The sequence below is a fragment of the Zonotrichia leucophrys genome, chromosome Z (assembly GCF_028769735.1).
Source record: "Zonotrichia leucophrys gambelii isolate GWCS_2022_RI chromosome Z, RI_Zleu_2.0, whole genome shotgun sequence".
NCBI lineage: Eukaryota > Metazoa > Chordata > Aves > Passeriformes > Passerellidae > Zonotrichia > Zonotrichia leucophrys.
The window spans coordinates 17944027-17967416 of record NC_088200.1 but is presented as its reverse complement, the minus strand read 5'-3'; the positions used below and the strand labels follow the sequence as shown (position 1 = coordinate 17967416).

General features: G+C 37.4%; 1 protein-coding gene across 2 annotated transcripts in view; it reads right to left on the bottom strand.

The window, feature by feature from the left end:
* Nucleotides 1-1604: 1604 nt before the first annotated feature.
* The window catches only part of ST8SIA4 (ST8 alpha-N-acetyl-neuraminide alpha-2,8-sialyltransferase 4), a 56163-nt gene continuing 34377 nt past the window's right edge, over nt 1605-23390 (bottom strand). For both annotated transcript variants that reach the window (XM_064736394.1, XM_064736395.1), the window contains one exon: nt 1605-6315. In XM_064736394.1, coding sequence (XP_064592464.1) covers nt 6033-6315 — 283 coding nt within the window. In that variant the 3' untranslated portion in view covers nt 1605-6032. The remainder of the gene's footprint in view (nt 6316-23390) is intronic.

The window sequence follows — 23390 nt, the reverse complement described above, 5'->3', positions numbered from 1 at the left end:
GCAATTACTTACTATCAATTATATGTAAGGGCCGGAGAACTGGCAAAGGGAAAGCCTGCTGCAGTCCCCTGGAGGGCCAACACCTGAGCTACAACCCTTTGGTTAGGGAGAGCAAGAAAATTGCCCTCAGAGCCCTTTGCAACTGTATGTTGATTTCCTCTTCCCCACTGGCACTTCCCCCTCACTCCACCCCTGTGCCCTCATCCCACTGGCCCTGGTATTTTGTCCTACCCCCTGAGATCCCTATATAAACCCCTGCTTTCCTTGCTCTGAGTGGCTCTTATGTCACTGGACTCTTCGAGGAAGGAGCTGAATAAAGGCTCTCCTTGGAACCCCACACACAGACCCTGTTTCTCCTTCTATGACGCCCAGATCACAGAAGAGCTGAAATCACTTGATGTGAGCACAGATCTGCCTGTGCTCCCAAGGTGGCTTTTTCAAGATGCTTCTTTGGGAATGTTGTGGCACTCTGGGCAACCACCTGCCATGACAATTATATGCTTGTATTTTTGCTGTAGTAAGCACCCAAAAGACCAGTAAGAATGGATAGCAATTTAAAATAATCTAATTAATATTACAGAGCCTTAAGCATAATTCAGCAAAATTTGGCCTCTTTTATGCCCACGTAATGAAAAAGAACACAGTCATAGGATTTTTAAAGATACATAAGCTCCAACAGTGTATGAAAACAGAAACTGCAATTACTGCATGGAAATATCCAACTCATTACAGAAAAAATTGGGGATATTTTCTAGTATCTCTAACCAGAATGGAGGCATGTATTTCCTTTTGCAAAATGTCTGGTAAAGGTTTAGAAATCTGTTATTTGTAGGGATGGATTTAATAGGCTTTAAATGCACATGCATAGGACAGACAGATGACACAGAGAAGGAGGTAAGAGAAGATTTAATGGACTTCAGATAGACTGGGGCAATCGGCCTTAGGAGTCTGCCAGACAAGCGTACTGACCTTGTTGATTTTACAAGTGACTGAGTGACTGTCCCCTTTTCTGTCTGTTCCTCTTTCTTTTCTTCCTCCCTTGAACACTGCCCAATTTATGAAGACCGAGTAACTCCCCTACAACATTCTGAACCCCCAGGACTGCATTCTTATCAGTTGCAAAGTACCATTTGCCCAGAGTTTATTGACAGCTGTTCAGTGTGACTGATGAGGTTGGCTTCTTCTTGTTGTCTCCATTATGATTTGCCTGTCAGGTTTGGGTCTCCATATACTTTGGTTCCCCCTTCTCCTTAGAATCCCATATGACAAAGTCCTTGATCAGAAAATCATACTGGAATAAAAAATCCTACACTTGACCCGTACTATTTTGTGTGGCTCAACAGTTTTAGTTCTCATCTCTGCCTCCTTGTTATTGGTCAGACAGGTTTTTGTCTCTCTGTTCCTGTTTATGGCTTCCTCCTTTTCTTAATATCCCCTTTTGTGTTGAGAAAGTCCCTGATCAGACACCTTAAGGAACAGACATTCTTCTTCCACAGATTCTTACAATTAGCACAAGATTGATTAAATTACCATAACTGTGTTACAATGAAATATGAAACAGAATATAGCAGAAAACATGAAAGGAAATTTTTTATTTTTCAGTTATACAAATAAGAAACAATCCCCATAGCTGTACTTGAAATAAGAACCAACAGTGTCATAAATGGCAATTCTGAAAGAATATGTATCAATACTTTAAACCACAGAAATTGTATGACATACACTCAGTAGCAATAGTACTCTCCTTTATCTACATTTATAACAATTGTGCTTTTCCTTGCACAAAGTAACAGTGCTCTTAAAAATAAATAATGTGCAATTTCAGAGTTCTATCCCGAAATATGTTAATCTAGATCCCCATGTAAATCCTGGACATGTTTCTCCCAGGAAAAGTCACTCCAAAGAGTGCTTAGCACTTTGCTAGATCAATCACTTAAAAAGGTACTGAACCTGCACCTGTTTTTCTTCAAATTGCAATTAAAGTACTGACCTCAAACATGTTGCTTATATTGTCTAACCAAACAATGATACAGTCGTTACTACACATCAGACTCAGATTTGAAAGGTTCAGTAGATCTTATACTGGAGAGTGTCTCAGAGCTGTGAAAGAGAACTGTTCCAAAGCTGGAAAGTTAACAATCAAACACTTACTTATTATTTGTATGAAATAAGAAGGACTGTCACAGAAACATTAACATGTATCTAACAAACAATTTACAATCAATTTATCCGAACAAAATCAAGTTGTTTAATGCAAAGCTGCCATAACCTTTGGAAAAACAGATGCAGTCTGCTTCTTGATTTAGTTTCCAGTTCTTGTTTTTAATGTACATTTAGGAACTACAGCAGGAAACTTATATAACTGATGAGAGGATAAATTTGAGGAACACTCTGAACACAACTGATTGGCATTTCAATTGTTCCTCACCAGGGCAGATACATGAGGGATCTTTCTTTTTATCCTACTACTTTGTTTTAGTTGTTGATAGTATTGGATTATAAAAGTGGTAATTATAATATAAATTGATTACCTGCTCTGTGCTGCTGGCAGCAGAGATGTGAATATAGATAAAACAACATAAATCACCCAAGGCAACTATGAAGGCTTAAGCTGTTGACTGCTAACCAGTAAAGGACTGCAAAGTGAAATCCATTCCACCTCAATGTCTCTAAAGAGCAGTTAAGATTTTGCTGCAATGTCCTGGGTCACCTTTAGGGAAGTAATCTGTTTTTCTATTTAGGTTCTGGGGTGCCTTAACAGAAATGCTCTAAGAGCCCAGGATGTATAAGGGAAAGATAAGAAGGGTGTCTGCAATGAATCCATTGCTACAGCTTCCCAGATGTAGAATGCAAAGAACAAGGAAAGTCCTGGGCATGTCTCACCTCAGGTCACCTTAGACCAAACAGTAGCTGGTGGTCACAAACCGTCTCAAAACAATTTGTTTTTGAAACATCAAACCACACACCAAAAAGCCACCCAGAATCTTTGGGCTCCACATGGACACAGGTCTTATACAAGAACAAGCGTAAAATGACCCCTAGTTTTCGTAAAAACCAACACAGTCAGATGACAACTACCTCAGAGAATAGTTTGAGACCCACCCCTCAGTACATCACACCTCAGCTCAGGATAAAGTGAGGCAGGTGAGAGAAGAGGTGTACTGGTGTGGAGTACCACGGTTTTGGAAAGGAGATACACCTAGGTGCTGGTTTAAGGGGAGAGTGCTGTGAGAAGTATGAGTGTAGATGACAACTGAGTGCCCTAATCCTATGGCTCACAGTGTCCAAGAGTGCAGTACTGAAGGTAGAAAGCCTGCAGAACATGAGGTTAAGGCCCAGTTTTAAGGAGGTATGGGAAAACTCTGTTGTCTTTGAAGCAGGTACTACTGTCACATCTTGTGCCAAACCAAGTCAGAGAAATTTAGTGATAGGGTAAAAATCTGGACTCCATGGCTTTTGTACTAAAGTTAACTTCACTTGCAGAAAATCAAATGTGAAGCATGCAAAACCAAGGCTTAGGCCAAGATTTAATTTCTCTGCTGTCTTTTAAATGCAAATTTTCTCACCTATCTTTCTATTTACATGATACTCTTTTCATGTATTCATTTGCAAAAATATTTTTTTTACTGACAAGGAATGCAAGAGTACCCATTTTGCTGTCATAACGGGTACACATAACCAACTGGCACACTCAAACATTCCACGGGTGAACAAAATCACCTGTCAGTTAACATTTTAGACTACTTGAGCATGAGGTTTGTCAATGGCCTGACACTAGAGAGAAGAAAATACACTCCCAGAAGATAAAGTTGAGCAGATGTTTCTCTGAGCTTCTGAGAGACTGGCAGTCTGTGAATTCTTTATTTCAATAGCAATGAAATATTTTTTTTGTCAATGTATATGAAATATGCTTTAGAAGATCAACAGTAGCAAAACCCTAACAGCAAAAACAAGAATATGCTTACCCTTAACTGAAGAAATAACCTTGTATTAAAATGAAGGTGTACAATAGTGAACAAATAGCACCCTCTGGTTTATAAACATCAAATTAAACACACTGCAGTCTGCATGGCTCTTTACTTCCTCATGATGCCTTGGTTTCAGTGAGTTTCATGGTAGGACCACTTACTGCACATTAGCATGTGGCCAGAGTAAACTGCCCTAAGTACAAGAGTCTGGTGAATAGGGAAAGATATTATGGTCTCTTACATATAACAAAACTGACTTTCAACTTTCTGTAATATTTGACTGCAAGGCACTGATTTAGCTACCAATAATCACAGATCTCCAATCATGCATAAATACATGAACTTAAGAAAATGGGTAATAAAGAGCATTTACAGCTACTAAATATCTGTGAGAATGGTAAAACATATGAAATTGCTCAAACTAAAAATTCAGTAGACATGCTGAATATCGTATCTGGAGATCAGGACCTAATGTAGCTCTGAAAATATAACAAGAAAATATCCATACATTATACCTGCAGGCCTACTCCTTAGCCAAGCATAACAGGAAAGATATGAAACCATGATGCTACCTATTTATGTGCTCCTTTAGCACTAAAATACATGATAGGATAGCAAGTTTTGTTTCTAAATGTATGCTGTACTGACACTCCACCCTCTCCTATACTCCTGTAATTTCTTGTTTTCTTTTTTTGGAAAAAAGGAAGTGAAAGAACTCTTGGTTTTTTGGATAAACAAGACTGATGATCAAAAAACCAGCTGTGAGATAATGTGTTATTTCAGTCAGTTACACATCAGAACATCTAAATTATCTTAAATAAAGAGATCATTTAACAGCATTGGAAGTTTAAAAGAACTGTATGATCTACATATTTTCCCATTAATTGGCTAGGTGTTTTTTCCCTTTAGTTCCACTGTCACCTGAGTTTCTTTAGACTTTTTCTTTCCACCAAGAATAAAACTATATACATACATACATGTACATATATATATATATATACACACACACATAGGTATTTGAATACATGAAGTAATTTCCTTACTCCTGCAGATTTTTCTGAAGAATTCTATATGTGAAGTCTATAAAAAAGCTTTGATTTGAGGTGCTTAAAAAATATAAATAACAAAGAATATGCTCCTTTAAGCAGCAAAGAAACATAAATCCACACCATTTCTCCAAGATAAGGGAAAAAAGTGTATAAAAGTAATCTTTGGCACTGAAAACATGGGCACCCTCTTGAATGCCTCCAACATGTACAGGAGAGAAAAACTTGTAAGTCAGATCAAAATGGTATCTGTGTGATTTCATGTAATGGGTACTGACAACAGTATCTAGAAGAACAATTGGGATGTTGAGGACTGTATGACAGCAGGATGCAACACAATAACACTTGGTAAAATATTTGATGTTCCACTCCACCCTCCTATGTTTACTAATCTTTTTTCCTTAAGACAATTCCATAAGATAAAAAATGTAATTACTCATAACATCCTTGAAATCTTGTAAGGGCTCCAAGACTTAAAAACAAAACCCAACCAACAGCAATAAAAACAGCAACAAAAGCTGAGGTTATAATACAGTATCAGAAACAGTTCTCTGATTGAAGGCATTTACTGATTTTTTTGATCTTACAGACTTCACTTTCTCTACTCAAATCCGTTATGATATTTTCTCCCAAAGCCTGATTTATTTACTCAAGTAAATATTCCATCCACTGGGTATTCCTGTGTGGGCTGTCTGACCACAGCTGCAAATTGGCAGGCTCTTTTTCTTCTTTAATTCATGATGAATGTGTCACTGCATCCTGTAAACACTACTGAGCATACATTCAAGCCTTCTTTTTAGTGAAAGTGGCACTTGAACCCTTGCAGTCAGGATAGCTTAGTTATATAGCACTTTACAGGTATAATAGCTGATTATGTACTTCTGATATAACACATTCTTCCAGTGACCTAGTGGGTATTGAAACAAATCCCCACTGTGGTCCCATTGCCATTTCACATCATCTTTATGATCTTTATGATGAGGTGTGTATTCTGTATTTATTGTACAATACTAGTGCTTTATTGCTGTATGCATTTCCCTGTTGTTAATTTAAGTGCTCCTCTATTATGTAACACATACAATGTTTTAAACTCTAATGGCATCCTATGAGGACTGGCATTAGAAAAGTACCTATACTTCAGATCATCATAATAGTGATACTTGACTGGTTTTCCAAGTAAATCCTTTGGGAATGGCCAAAATCCGTACAGGTGAATTTCATCACAAAATCTGGTGGCAAGCGTATACATGAGAAGACCAGTGCTGGGTCGTTTAATGTGCACCTTGTTTGTCAGCCAATACCTGCAAAGAAAGAAAAAGTGCATTAACAAACTCATACAACTTCATGTGAATAAATTCTGTGAACTTATTTTATCTACTATGCATTCATTTTACACTATGAAAAGATGAAAGTCTCCTTTTCTCTAAACTGAGATCACAATGACACTGTTCTGGTGCACCTTTATTCCTCCTAGAAGAGGTAAAGGGAAACCTTAGCACAGTGCTGGAAAAAACCTGGTCAACTAAGCAACTTAGTTCAGGCTTTAATTCCAACACAACATCATGTCTGCAGAAGCTAGAACACTGTAGTTACCCTCCTCAGCTGGATCAGGGAACAGTCTCTTGCTATATAAAATCTGACCTGTTGTGGTATCCAGTTCATGCGATCAAGTGAGCCCTATGCTGAATATTTGATTGGTCTGGTGGTCACTTCATAGATTGCTTGTCTAAACAGAAAGCAAATGGAAATGATACACCTAAGTTAAGAATGCAACTTTCAGCCGTCAGTAAAAGAGAAGCTCAATTTACTTCCTTGTGATTAAACATATAAAACTACCTGTTGTGAAAGGCAGTCTCCAGATAAGCAAAACCTTAACACTACTGATTTTTAAAAGGTTTTGTTTTGTACTCAAACATTCAGTGGTCTGACTGAGGCTACAGGACAGTTTTCCTGAGCCAGTACCAAGAAGTCTGCTTATGGCTTTAAAAGCAGAAGAGCGTTTTCAGAGACACAAATGGCAACTTAGCTGGATTCCAGCATATAGCTCATGTTAGTACCCTCAAAGTCTGTCACCAACACTGTTCTACACCTCTAACCTTTAAAATCAGAACGTTATTAAAATAGTGCCAGCTAGTGCTGGCAAAACACTTCTCCCAGGTCTAATTCAACAGAAAGTACACTAGTCCTTAATGAAAATGAAAAAGGTTACTTAGATTCTTAAACCTGGTCATTCTTTTAACTCGGACAAACAACAGCAATGCACACAGCTGTACTGATTGGACTGTGGAATTGTGTGACTGCAAGTAAGGGAAGTAAGTATGACTTAGCATTACCACACAAATGTAAAACCATTGCAGTGTGGCACTGTACTCTTAGTTATAGGCTGTGAATTGCTTCTACCACAGTATAGGAAAAAGGTCAAGTGAGAAAAGCCTCACCAGACCAGAATTAGCCTTGTTTTCAATGGGATTTCAATAAGCCTGAAACTTTAAATTATACATCCAGAGTGCTATAAAGGCATTAATGATATAGTAGAAGGAATGTCCCACCCCACCAGTATGAGACAGGACAGCAAAACTATGTCTTTAATCAAAGCTCAAAGTATGCTAAAAGCAACAGTAAATATGCAACATTTAAATTAACCATCCCATTGAAACTGGCCTTTTCAGTTTCACTCTTTGCCAAAACCATAGCTTTGAATCATAGATAGGAATGCATGTGAAAGCTAGTTTAGTATTTTTGGTGGGTTCTTTGATTTTCTTTGTTCTGTTGCTGTAGGCTTTTTAAAAATGTGGTTGGTTTGTTTGTTTGTTTGCATTATACTGAAGTTTAGTTTTGGAAAGCTGAAGGACCCTGCAAGCAGAAAACAGTTCTGAGCTGAGTAACTGCTTCTCCAAAGCCACCACTGGGAGAATTTCACTGTAAAAACTGTAAAAACAGGACGGTAAAAAGCATATTTAAGGGGTGAATGCAATTGGGAATGCGTACATCTACAAATGACACATGCATATATAATCTTCTATTGTCTTCATAAACGCCATTTTTTAGACATAACATGCTAAGCAGTTTTCACTCTAATAAACTGCAACTCTAAGACAAGAGAAATGAAAGGAGAGACTCCATTCTAGAAAATAAATGCTTATTTATGGAAAAGTTGCTGGAGAAAGAAATTGGAACAGTTTTAGCACTTCATAGTGCTAAAAGTAGCTGTCTCTTGAGAAGTCGGTACTTTAGTCTATGCAGTCATCCATCTAACATTAGTGTTTTTGGCCAAAGAGCAATCAAAACTGATGCATCTGGTACTACACAGTACCACTATCTTTGCAGCTGAATTTCAACCTTCCAGGAATAGAATGCTCACGGCAGAAAATTAAATTAGTAAACAGGAAAGGACATTATATCTTAATCATTTCTGTGCAGAATAAGTATGTAATGAAGGAATAAGATGCAATGAAGACCCTCTTACAATTTAAGAGTATAAAAACATATACTCTTCTGTTTCTTATATTCAGGTATTATACAAACCAGAAGTTTAACTATTTGGTATTTCTTAAAATCTAAAAGGTACCCAAAATGTCTCTCTATGTATATACTGAAGATATAGTCCTTGATGTAATTACTATAACAATTTTGTAACTTGGGATCAATTATACTTCAGATTAAAAAAAAAAAAAAAAGAAATGCAACAAATGAAAGAGTTGGAGCACTCAGTGCGCTAGGCTGATGCTTCCTAAAGGTCATTTATCTCTGCAAATTCCTGGCTCCCAATGTCTCCTTGAATGCATAGAATTATCAAGTGGTGACACAATCCAGTAGTCTTTTTGATCTGAAAGATATGTGCCAACTTTTCAGTCGCTCAGGTACCTATTCTAACCTCTGAGTTAAGGCTGATTAGGGGTGATCGATGCTACAGATGCTTTAAGCGATAAGCATCTTAGTACCTGTTTTTAGTTTCTGGAGTTTTATTACAGCTTTAGTTTAAAGCATAAAGATATTCTCCCCATATACTTTTCTCAGAGGCACTCATTTTCTGTTTAACTAAGATTACATCATGAAGGAAGCAACTAACTATAGAATTGAATTGTTTCTCATATCTCTAGATTTTCAACCATGACCAATTCCTGATTTTTCAGGTGGACACAGCATCAGCTTAACTGACAGGACTGGATGGATCTCACCATGTGAAAAAGCAGTCATCACTATGAAGTCTGTAACTGGCCACACAGTGCACCACTACTCATTTTCTTGATGTCTCATGCTAAAACAACTCTTTTGTGGGGCCTGAAGCCTGAATTTATTGAAGATTAGTGAATGTGCCAATGCATAAACACTCTTTAATCCTATAATTCCTGTGACTTGAAGTTGAGTAGCTTGAATTTAAAGAGATCTCACTTCAAATTACTTTAAAATATATGGCTGATGGTAATATAGTAAAGACACTGGCAAGATACCATGAATTTCAATTTATGCTCAAAAGTTAAAAGAATCTCTAGGGTAAGTGAAAAACAGCACAAACAGAGAGTATGCTGAACCATCTGCAATGAAAGGAAGGTCAGATCTGTACTTAGGTCCATGTACTTGCATTTTATAAAATTGCTGTTAATAAATACCATGTTTGCAACAGGTAACTAAAAAGCCCCATAATACACTGTAACAGTAAGGGTTACTCTGCTGACAGCAGAGGACTACTAAAAATGCCTCTTCCATGAACAGAAAGGGTATTTGAGCAGGTACTGGTTCCTGTAAAAAGTCCTTTTGCTCCTACTATCATTCTGTCTATTTTCACCTCAGCTCCTCATCCCAAACCTAAGCATCTCTGCCTTCAAAACTTCTTACCCACTTCAGACATATTAGGTAGTGAGTCATGGCCACACATCCAAGAACACTTTCACACAGTCCAATATGCATCTGTCTTCTACAATCCATTCTTTTTACAGAGCATACACATTTCAAATAGATTTCACATGTTTTTAAAATCTGAACAATGATCTCTTGCATGTTTCACTGCATTTTACATTAAAAAATGAAAATAATCAAAGACATTTTTAGTATTTCTGCTACTACCAGAAAGAAATACTGTCAATAACGGATTTCTGCCAGCATTATATTTCAGATGAAAAAAATACTTTTTGATGCTTTAAACATGCATGTTTTTACCCTCCTTTTTATTACTACCTTAATGAAACATAGTACCTATACGCAGTTCCACACCATAAATAAAATACATGTTTTACAATTTTGTATGTAAAAATGTATTATTTGTCAAAGATCCTTATTTGTCTCCACTAAGATACTACAAGAAGACTTAAAAATTATCTAAAGAATAGATTTTTTAAATTGAGGCATTGGTTCAAAACCTAAACTTCTTAGTAATAATGATCTTTAGAAGTATCATGACATTATTTGTATTGGAAGGAATGTCAGCAGACATCTCACAGATCTCAGTCCAACGTCTTTCTCCAAGGAGGGCTCCTCAGCCACTGCTGGCTGGGCCTGTGCTCCAGCTGAAAGAGATAGTCTGAAGTTTCCCTCATTTTTGCCTCATGACTGTCACAAGAACAGAGACTGGGACCACTGAAGACCCTATTCAGAGTTCTGGCCTAGTTGAGGTGGATGCCCGGCCAAGTGATTGTTCACAGCTGTGTTTACAGTGCCACCATGGTTTACTGCTTCTAGCAGGGCCTGTCAAGGAGCTTGCACCTGTTTCATGACAATGGCCTAGGAATTTCCCCACCTCTTGGCCAAATGACTTTCAGGGGTAATTTTGGTGGTCCCTCAGAGAAAACCCTTCATCTGCTTCACAACCACTGTGATGGATAGAAACTGAGGCCCCCTCCCAAGGACTGAGACCCCTGTAATCCTAACACGGTGAAGGGGTGGTACTGGCCTGAGCGAAGTGAGCTCAGGTGTGTTCTCTGGACCAAGAAAACAGTGGGTCTCGCTCACCGCTGAGAACATGGACTATCTGTATCTGTTCTCAATACCTGTTCCCCCTCAGCAATTTCAATAGACTTATTCTTTATTGTATCTGTTATCCCTTCATGATTTCAATATCTGTTTCCTCCGCCAGCAAAAGATTATAATAGATCTCTAAATTAACCTGCACTTTGAGTTTCTCACTGATGTAACAATTCTCCCTGCGTCAAACCATCAAAGGATTTCGTCCCTGCATTGGTAGCTACACCCGTTCCCCCCGGTCTCTCCCTCTCTCATCTCTTTTTTTCCTTTCTAAATCCCTCTATCACATTTGCTGTGGTCATTCAATAAAAGATGTATTTGTCTTGATTAATATTGAAATCCCCTCTGTGTTGTTTCTCCACTCTGAGATCAATTAACAAACCATCATGACCCCTGTCTGTACTAGTGTATCGTGACACCAGCCCAACCACCTCTAAACAGCTCACTGTTTAGCTTGCTTCAGTTGGCAAATACTTTTTGTGCTTTAAGAGGCTCAAAGGTGCTTGAAATGGGAAACTCTGTCTACATTTAAAAAAAGCAATTAAACAAGTGAAAGTCTGCCCTGGTGAATATGATATAAATAAATTATTTACAACCATAAGCACCATTAAAAGATCACTTTGATCCATTTGAGTTTACGGAACTTCAATATTTTGGCCTTTAAAAATACTAAACCTGTTTCTACCAGATTAAAATATCACCTATAGTTAAATATACAGTCAAATCCACCAGACTTTCACCTATATCTAGCAAGATATCCTCATATTTATGAAAATGGAATGTTCTACTATCAGCATGACTGCCGGAGGAATGTCAATTGAATAGCATGTTAATAGCTGACAATGATTTCTTGCAGCTATTGACAAAAATTAAATTAAAATAAACACATAAACCCACAGACATCTGTTTTAAAAATAGTTAATGTTAAAATGATGTTCTGAGGAGACTCTATTACAATGACATACATGAAACAATTGATTCCAATCATCATTACATTATATCAATGGAAATATATATGGGGAATTCAAATTACAATTGTTTATCCTGTTACTGTGGAATAGATGAATTGTGACTAAAAACATGAGATGTGCTTTCTCATGGCTGTACTCAGAGTGAAGTGTTGTCTCAGACACAGAAAATCAGATATGATGGGTTACATTCAAATACCAGATAATTTAGTGTACTTAGCATCTTTATTTGCCCTATTTACAAATTCCATAAGATGTCATAGCACAAAGTCATTCAGAATCTGGTTGTTTATATTTCAATGGATTTTGAATTCCTTGTTCTGGACAGGGGTGAATCTGAGGAAATATATATACCTAAACTCTGAAGAGTTCAAAAGACTATGTACTGAGCTCTGTTTCTTGAGATATCCAAGCTGATCTCCAAGCAAACATACTTAATATACCTGGCTGTCACTGAAATTCTGTTCCTTTTCCAGACAGAGAGAATATTTTTAAAAAGAGCTTTCTGAGAAATCATATTTGTGAAGTTAAAATATTAACATCAATAGGAAGCTAGGGGAAAAAAGATTTTGAAAGATGACAAAACATTTCAGTGTTATTCAAGAGTGTCTGTGTGAGAAGTTAGAAGATGTATATTGTCTTGATTACACTTCAAAAAATACTTCAGAACAGGACAAGATACAGAGTAAAGCAAGATATGCTATTAGAAGAATAAAGTAACTTCTTTATGAGGAGAGAATAGCTGGAAAAAGAGACAATCAGATGGGAAGAAGCAAAACACTCCAAAATTATGAAGTGGTGAAGGTGGCAAATAGGAATTTAATTACTACTTTAACACAAGCACTGTAACATAAAAAGTAACTGACTCAGTAAAAACATTTATTAGGTCTGAAATAAGGTGTGAAATAAACAGATGAAAGTACTTTTTACACAATACAACACTGAACTGGGAATTCCAGGCAATAGGATGTTTGGATGCCATTGACCAACTGACTAAAAAACCCACAACTTGTCAATTTCATAAACCCAGTGGTGCAGATGAAACACCTCAAAGGTTTGCTCAGCTGCTGGTGATGCATATATCACAGGGTAATTTTTCCTCTGTTTCTAACGTTTCTTCTATGTTTCTGTGTTGACACCTGGCACTGGTAGGACTACAGACTAGAAAGGATCTCTTAAAAACCCACTTTTTTGTTCTTGAATCCAACATCTGTTTGATAAAGAAAGTTTTAGGGCACGTATCTTCCTCAAATTCAAAGAACAAATCCTTTCCTTGCACTTTCTTGTCTTCAGTGAGATTAATCACACCAATGACAGGAACAACTCTTCAATTTACCCTCTCAATTTATGTGAACATTTTAATTAAAAATGCACTATTTTTCTTTTTCTTACTGAGATATGCTTTGTGCAGAATGCTGCACACAAGAAATCTAAAGTGTGAAAGAATTAAAGTGTGAACAACAATACAGAAAATATGACAGCCAGCACAAAAGCATTGCTGAGTGCACAATATCTACTTGAAAGTTTTCAGTGTACAATATTTTCAAAGAGCATACATAGAAAAACTCTTTCATTAAAAGCAATAATGCACTTTATGAAGATCTGAAACTCCACCAAAGCTCTACCAAAATGTCAAATTCTGTCCTGATCTGCCTCTTTAGTAGATAGAAATGTTAGAAACTGTTTTGAGCTGAATATATCACACTACAGGACAACAAGGGAAAGTAAAGGCTACTGACTTATATTTCTATGAAACTTGCCAAGAATATCCATCAATATGTTTTAAAAATTATTTAAGCCCTATAATAATTTATTTAATTATTATTATTAATAATTATTTAAAAATTATTTAAGGAATCCATTTAGATTAAAAACAGACCTGAACCTTTGCCAGTAAATATGGTTAGTTTTCTACTGCGTAGAGACTGAATTGTCTACCCTTGCTTCAGAGTCATGAAAGTCATCAACTGACACTCTAGCACAGTACATGCCTCTGCTAAGAAGTGCTGCTCACTCAACTCACAAAACCATTTTCAAGTGTGAAACATAGCTTTAGAAGAACTCATCCATAACTAATTTGAGATTACAGTTGCACTAGATGTGCACACAGACATATAGCAAAGGTGCAGGAAAACAGATCTAGAGCATATTTTAGAATATACTCTAAGAGAGAAACTTCTGGAGAAAAGATTTTCCTTTCTGACCGATGAGCTCCTCACTGGAATATGATGGAAAGAGACAGATCTTCCAGTGAGGTGTTCCATGGCTATCTTATTTCTGTGACATACTTGGACAATAACATATGCCTACTGTGCAGATAATGGAGCAAAATACAGAATTCTATGAATTAGAGAATCACAGAATTGATTCAGTTGGGTGAGACCTTTAAAGATCAATTAGTGCTCTTCCCCTGTTCTGGGCATGGACATACTTCACTAGACCAGGTTGCTCAAAGCTCCATCCAACCTGGCCTTCAGCAATTACAGTGATGGAACAGCCACAACCTCCCTGAACAACAAGTCTTAACACCCTCATGATAAAACATTTCTGCCTCCTGTCTAATCCAAACCTACCTTCTTTTACCTCAAAACCACTGTTCTTTACGCTGTGGTGGAGAGATCGGTAAAAAGTCTCTCCCTTTCCAGCTTTCTTGTAGGCTCCCTTCAAGTACTGGAGGGCCAAAGTAAGGTGTCCCTGGAGTGCTCTCTTCTCAAGGCTCAGCAAGCCCATCTCTTTCTGCCCTTCCTCAGAGGAGGGATGCTCCAGCCCTATGATCATTTCTGTGTCCCTGCTTTATACCCACTGCAGCAGGTCCCTGTCTGCTTTCTGTTGAAGACTCCAGAACTAGATGCAAGACTCCAGGTGGGGTTTCAGCAGAGCAAAATTGGACAGAATGAACTCCCTCGACTTGCTGGCCATGCTCCTTTTGAAGCAGCCAAGGATACAACTGGCTTTCTGGGCTGTGAGTGTGTATTTCCAGCTCATATACATATGAAGAAATGTTAATGTTTCCTTCAGATTAAGAAATCCTAATCACTCAAAAGACATTTTCTAAATTCAATTTGTAGCCATAAAATAGAATCCAACAGTCATAAACTTGCAGTGTTGCAACAATTTTTTCTTTTACTCCCCACACAGACATTATAAATTAATGAATTACCTTCATAATTATAAAATGAAAGTCAATGTGCCAGTGTGTAATTTAAAATCAACCTGGTTTTGTTTAATACAGACTGAACCTGCATCAAATAAACTACTTTTTGTTCCACATTTGTTAAAAACTGCTAGCACTTCTGGGCTTTTTAAAATTCCCTTTACAGTTCTAATAGTTTTACCAACTATTTATTATTTTGAATATTTTTATCTTGTTCCATGGAACCATTTAAAATTATGGAAATATTAAGGACTAAGGTTTAAAAGGTTTTTAATGTTTTAAAACCTTAAAAACATTGGAGAACATTTGAACAGTGTGACTGGTAGATGTAAAAATGGTGATCAAGAAGGATGCATGACTTTATGAGGACTTGAAATGTCAGGAGATGTTTTTAGATGGTACAGTCAAATCTAAGATAAACAGTCAAATCTAAGTGACATACAATATCTGTATGGAACATACACTAGCAATGATAAAACACAAAAGAGTATCTGATAAACTAGCAAGACATAGAACCATTAGGTTGAATAGCAAATCTAAGCAGCTATTTGCCATAATTTTACAGTCCTCCTTTCTCCTTTGTTTCATTCCTTCTGCATGAAACATCAGAAGATAAACTACTTACCCATGTCTGTAATTATAAAGCTCAGCTACAAAAGAAAAAACCTTGTATGGGAAAGTTGTGTGGGATTGCCAATCTAGAAAGCACACCAGGCCCAATCCTTAGAATAGAAACCTGAGAAAATTCTAAGAAATTAATAGAACTGTATTTTAAATAAATAGGGCTACAAATGGTTTCAGAGGGTGTCAGTGGCTTTTTTCTCTCTTGTATAGGTTGAAATATTTATTTTCTTCTCTAGAACGGGTACTGGTATTAGTTTGGATTAAACAGAAACAATGAAGCTAAGGGATGATTCATACTGAGATTGAAGATGGCACAACAGTATCTTTTTTACCTTAAAAACCTAATTTTCTCCTCAGTAAAAAAGGATTACCTACCACCATTCCACAAACAGAAACTTATGAAAAGGTGGGAGGGATAAGCTTGAAAGTAGGAAAAAGTGTCAGGCAAAATCCCCCAAATGTGTACTGTACAGAAAAGCTCCAGCATTTCCTAACAGCAACATGAGAAGGCAGTCACAGGAAAGGGATATTTTCAGGTTTTAGGAAATTTATAGCCTAAGCTTTTATTTTCACTCATGTTGCGCTGGGTCTGTTTTAGAAGCAGACTCTTCCACTGAAGAAAAAGTTTGGCTGTGAGTGGTAACAACTGCTAGAATTACTTTGCACTCCACTCATTTTCTAGGGCTCCTTTTTCACCTAGGTGTGGCACATGGTTGCTGTTCCCTACTAATGGCAAATTTTATGGACCTAGAGGTTGATCCAGAGCAGCTGTGATGGATGTGGCAGGGATTTTTTCTGTGGCATCAGGAAGGTTGTTATTAGCAGCCATCCTCAAGCTGAATGACAGTAACACAAGCCCACTCTGTGACCTCTTCTGGAGCTAAATTGAGAAATCTGAACCCAAGAGTATAACCCATCTGACCCACAGGGGCAATTCTAATAGGCAGAGATCAGGCAGTATGATAAATAAACAGCCTATTTTCTACTGGCCTTATTCCCTTCCTGAAAGCACCCTTACTATACTCAGAATAGCTATTCAAGCCTCAAAAAGACCATTGAAGCAGTCCCTTGACAGGAAACCTTGATAATGGCTTAGGTCAGCAAAGGTACCAAGAAGTGAATTTGACTCATGTTCTGCACAGTGACTTGGTTATGCAGAACCAGTGTTGCTGGGTATGTAAAACCAAATGTCCATACTAATCTTGAACTTCTGTGCTTTGTCAAAATGTGTCCTGCTGTTCTGACTTTTTCTGGGAGTTGGCGAGGGCATAACAAAAATTATGTTATATTCCATTAAAAATTACCACTAAAAATCTATCCCCCATGCCAAAGATAGGCAAATGGAATGAAAGAGGAATTTGGTTTGTAAAAAGAATGCGTCTGTTTCTTGCAGAGTTAAAATTCTTCAACTGTATTCGTGAAAGCTTGTCTGGGTAAGCCACGTCAAATTAAGAACATAGAAAAACTTTCAGTCAGAGCAAAGCTATTCAAAACAACAAATTCAGTTTAAGGATGGTAGACTAAAAAAGAACTATGCAAACCTTAGTGCAAAGTTATAACAGCAATCTGTACCAGAGTGACATTGCTAGATGCTTTGAAACACACAGGTAACTTCGGACTAAATTCATAAAATATGGACTTCAAAAACTTACATTAATTTTAAACATTTTATGACATAAAATGAATAATATAAAGCATTAATTCTTCATATTTTATGAAGACATTAGAACAACTTAAAATTGATTAGCATTTTTCCTATGAAAATATTAACAGAATATGACTGAGGACTGTAATTAAAATTAGTAACATGCCTTAATTCTACCTTTCACCATTAGATCCAGTCTTTCTTAGTGAGTGAATATCTGTTTTTATACTAATGGACAATTAATATATTTCTGTAACAGAAAAAATCCTATCTAACTAATTTTCTCTCTTTTCAAAACAATGCAAATAGTTCTGAAAAGACTGTTCAGACAAGACATGCATGACCAGTCACATTCAGAAGGGCGGGTTAACCCTAACCCGCCCCCCCCCCCCATAAAATTTTTAGGGTTAGGGTTAGGGTTAGGGTACATATTCTAATATATGAAGAACAGGAATAAAATGCAGTATCCACAATGCATAGTAGGGAATCAGGAAGATAATAAGGGAAGCACTCACTCAATTTGTTAAATTCTGCCTTTGATCGCTTCAGAATAATTTATCTGTTGCCTAGAACATCCATTCCACAGGTCTGTATTCTTGAAAGCCCATTTTCTAAAAAATATCACCACTTACATCACCTGTTCAATCTACCCTAAAACAAGAAAAAGCTTGTAGGAAAAAGAAAAGAAGGTAGGAAAAAGAAGGTAGGAAAAGTTGTGTTGAATTTCCATTCTGGGCCCAATCCTAACAAAACAGTTATAAATGTAGGCAAAAGAAAACAACTCCACTTTAAGTAGGGTTACAAAACAAAGATGATCCCAGGATAAGTACTCTGCCCTCATCTGAAAGTATTTCATTAATGGCACTGATACTGAAAGTAATGTTGATAAGTGCAGCCTAAAAATTTGAGAATATGTTCAGGATGCTCTTTGCTCACAGGACTAGAAACAGTTTTAAACTGCTTTCAGCTTGTGCCAAACTGCCTTTTAGAGATGAACTGAATAATGTCTAACACCAGGTCTGGATACAGTAAAACCACATGTTCATTGCTACGCTACTTGTTAGACATTTTGAAGTTCCTGAAGTTCTCTCTATATATAAATATATATCAAATATATTGAAGCTCTATATAACTTCAGTTATATAGAATAAAATATGGTTTGTTTTGATTAAATAAAAAATAATTTAATAATTATAATATTAGTTTAATTTAACAGAAGTCTCCTATTTAGAGATTATTACAGAAAATATGCATTACAGGACCTTAAATTTGATCAGTGAAATGAACCAGAAAAAAAAAATCAGATATAAAAGCTACTGATTTTACTTTCTGTATTGGAGCAATTTATGATGATCCTCTGCTTTATGCCCAAAATTGATTGCTGTATCTTTAAGGCCAGGGACTGCAGGGCTGGGGAGAGGGGAGCTTATGGGGGTTTTGGTGGGCAATTTCAAGGACTCATTGCACACATGTTCCATGTCTCTGTGAGGTTTGTTTCTGCTGGCTAGCTCGGTTTTGTTGGTGCAGGCAAAAGATTTTCCCTTTCCTGGCTTGAAGAAGCTGCAGTAGAAATCTTTCATCTGCCCTGAGGTGAACTCAACAGCTGCAGGTCTGAGAACAGTGGGACTGACAGGAGCAGGGCTGCCCTGTTCCAGCCTCATGCCTCAGGGAGTCAAGGGAGAGAAAGCACCAGTTTTTTTGCCTGGACCAGTTTTTTTGCCTGCCGTGACTGCTGTATAGAGGTCAATACCAGAGAACCACCAGGTTTTTGCCACCTGCTGAAACTCCTCATGGAAGCTCCACTTCCCTCAGAATGAAAGCTGGTGCTACCTTGAACCATGTGTAGGGAAGAGGTATTTCTCCAATATTTTCCCCATTTTTCAGGCATTTTTGGGTTTTTATTCCTCTGTGAGTGTGGGGCAGAACACGAGTTCTGATGGTTCAGTGTTGTTTTTCTTCATTGCATTGGAGGGATTTTGTTATTAATACACCACTGCTTGGTTTTTTTTTTCACTTTCCTCTAGTATTAATTTTATACTGGTGCAGGGGCATTGTTGAAACTCTTTAGAGGAGACAACTCATTACAGTGTGTCCTCTCTTAAATTTGTCTCAGAAATGAGACATCATCATAAGCCCCATGGTTCTCATTGAATTAACCAACTGATTGAGGCAGGCTTTGTATAAATAGAAGTATACTACTTCAGTAAATGGAGGAGGCAGAAGTTACTCCTTTACCTCCAAAGGTTAGACAAAACCTTTGACCAGTCAAAAACATTCCCTGAACCATCCACAAGCGTGTGTTGAAGCATGTTTGAACAGAAACAATTTGCTGCATCACAACTTAAGTGGAACTCAAAGTGGCAGACTGCCTTACAAAATCCATTAAATACGAAAAGCACACCTAAACAATACAGGAGTCCAGACACCAAAGGACCTCTGTCTTTAAAGAATGAATGAATGCTCACTGTTCACATCCTTTTGAATTCTAGCTCATTGCAAACAATACCAACCAAAATGCCTGTTAAATAGCTATGGGATGTGATGGGAGTTCTGTCAAACCCATCAACTGGTTTCACAAGAACATGCAATATACAAAGGAAAAAATTGGTTTTAGTCACTTGTACATTCCATCAGAAACAAATATCACACCTATGTGTAAGGCTTCAGATCCCATTACTGATTTTACAAGCAGTAACTTCCAAGGAGAAATTTCAAAAGTAGGAAGATTAATGAATGTTTTTACTCCCCAAAGATTTTCTGTCTTTAGCTTGCTTTCTGATCTGACAGCCTTCTGCATCATTTTCTCTTCCGACTATATACAAGAGGAGTAAAGAGAAAAATGACAAAAGACTTTGCATAATTGTCTAGTATTAAAAAAAAAAATAGAAACATGTCCTCTGTATTGTACAACTTGCTTTATTTTCTTTATGTGGGTTTTATGCACTTCAAATCTGCACTGCATCAATAGAGGCACACTGTAGGTAGGTACCTATTGTTTTGCACTTTATTACTGCTGTTATATATCAAATAAAGAAGAAAAGGAATCCTGAACCATATACCCACTTCACTAGACTGAAAGATTTAAAAAAAGCAAATTCAGAAATAGGAAAAAAAAAAGTTGTGCAAATGTATTTAGAATGATTTTAAAAGGAAAAAGTTATCACATAATGGATTAAAGCCTTTAAACAAAATCTTAGCTGTCTTACTACTACTTACAATGCTATCTTTGTATATTGTCAGTGGCTTTACTAAGTTACCATCAACCATGTAACCAACAGTCATTTGAAGCGAGATCTACTGAATTCAAGCTACTCAACTTCAAGCTAGTGAATTCAAGCTACTCAACTTTAAGTCATTAATGCTATAGAAACAAAATGTGTTTACACATTGGCACATTCCCCAGATATTCTGTGCCCGGAACTTGCTTTGCATATTATGAACAAATTTATAGAATTTGAAAACAAAACCAGAAAGACAGATTTCCTGTTCTCTTTCACCTCTGCTTCAGAGAATGATCATCATACCAAAATAGCAATGACGGCTTAGCAATCTCATTAGTTAAAACAAGGAGATCTGAGGCATAATTTTGTGCTCCTCACCAGTCTTTATGTATTATCCTTGCTTGTGAGAAGCCTACTGGTTTTTTAACAAATTCATTTGGAAAAGATGCTTGCTACTAACATCTTCAGAGAGCTGACATTAACACATGCATGAATCAAATCTTCCTCTATCCATATGTTCTCAAACCTGTTCTCTCTCTCCTGAATTTATTCAGTTCATTTTCTAATAGACTCCAGGTCCAGCAAGCATCATCCCTCTGGATCTGCTTCCACTGTGAAACACCCCTGGGGGAAACCCACCAACTACAGCAAATAAACTCTTCTCTGGAAACTCTCGACAAACCCCTTGTAAGCAGCAGAAACCCCAATTGCCACCAGTGCTCTATGGATCAGGCCTGTATTTTGTTTCCAGTACCAGCATGCAGCAATACTCCTGCAGCAGGCAGAGCTGTCCTATCTGCTTGTTACTCATCTTTCAACAGCACAGCTGTGCCTCCAAGGGTTCACACACCCAACACAGCGTCCATTGGATGCCTTTTAGAGATGAGAACATACTGCAGCATGGAGGGAGGGCTTCTCTCTTCGACATTGTCTTTATCAGACCTCAGGATTTCTCTGCAGTGATTTTTAAATGACTGCTAGCTTTCCAAAGGAAGATATCACTGAGATTATTTTCTGAAATCTTCTTGTCATTAAGAGCTCATGTAAACCACCTTTTTCCTATTGTGTTTCAATGCTCCATCCATTATAGACTAAAAGGTGAAAAAGGCAAGGCCTCACCTGTAAAGTTCGTGCCACACACGAATCTTTTTATGGCCCCGTTAGCCCATCTGTATATAACATTTCATCTGAGACTAAATAATTTGATACAAGCATAAGCTGTGACACCTGTTGGTTTCAGTATGACTGTGAAACACCCATTTACTTCCCCTCTGCCAATTCTGCAAGTGAGTGTGCCTACACATATACTAAAATGAAAAAAAAAAGGAAACAACTTTGTAAGCCTCCAAAATGTTTTGAAACCAGGGGCTGTACTTGTTTTCAGTACGGCCCTATCTCAAATTCTTTTATGGGTCTTCTTTTCTTGCAAAAGAAAATGATTACTCATTTTTTTGGAAAGTCCCCTGTATCCCAGAGGTAGACAATAAAGTACAAATAAATGTGAAATGAAAAAGCAAGTTCTAGCAGGAACTTTTGCTAAGTCCATTTTCTTTGACTACTTCACTAAAGATATGATACAAAAGTGCAAATTATGACACTTGCTTCCACTAAATATAGACCAGAAAACATCAATAAGCTGTTTCTGCAGTGCTCATGAAATATAGAAATTATAATATTTCTATTAAAAATATTGCTTTAAAAAGTTAGAAATAAAAGTAATTCTCTTTTACACATTACAGAAGTAACTATTATTTTCCTAATTTTTCTTATGGCCTTTCATCTGTTGAAGACAGAAGGACAGAGCTCAGAAAAGGACCTCAATACAGCAGTGTTATAGTATTGGATCCTAATGTGAATCCAAATAGCACTAACCTCCCAAGCATGTATAGATAGGCCCTCATGGCTACAAATGAGGATAAGAATAAGCGTAATACCTAAGAACAGGATTCACAGGAGCAACTTCTGCTGAAAGAGACACACAAGGCACAATAAAGAGGGACAGACACTTCTGTCTAGAATGGGAAGGAAATGAGTACTGGTAAGAAACTTCAAATCTCATTCCATCCAAAACACATGCATTACTAGCATCTACCTCAACTACAGTGAGCCTTCCAACAGCAAAGGAGCACAATCCAGACATCACCTAAAGAATCAGTTATTTTCTTAAAAACGTGTTCTGTTCTTAAAACACCACACCATGCATGTCAGCACTGACCTAACCCTCACAAGGGTGTGAAACAGAACCAATGCTCACCCTTCTTCTCACGTTCTAATTCTTTGATGTAAACTGAAACAGGCTGACAGGCTTCCCTTAGCCTCTGAAAAGCCTGTACATGACTTGTGTATCAAATAAAAAAATTCCTTCCCTCATATGGGGGCCTGACACTGCCCAGATGCTCTCACTCCCCTCCCCACTCCTCAGTGGGGGGTAAAACAACAGGAAGAGCAAAACCAAGTAAAGTCAGGAATCAAGATAAAGACAGCTTACTAGGTGAATGAAAGAACCACCCCTCACCTTCTTATTCTGCTACCACAGTTGGATTGCTTGCTGAGCATGACGCTGGACTGCATGGCATTTCCTTTAGTAACAGGGAAGTTTTGAGGCTGTGCAAGTGCCATTCAGGTGCAGCCAAAACACTGGTGTGTTATTAACAACTTTTTACCCACAAAAAGAACACACATCACCTACATTTTGGTACAAATGTTCAGGAAGAAGGTAGTAGCCATTAGTCTTCGCACACAGTAATTCCAGACAAAACATCCTCACATACTTCTCAGTGCTTCTGATCTGAAACACTTAAAACTC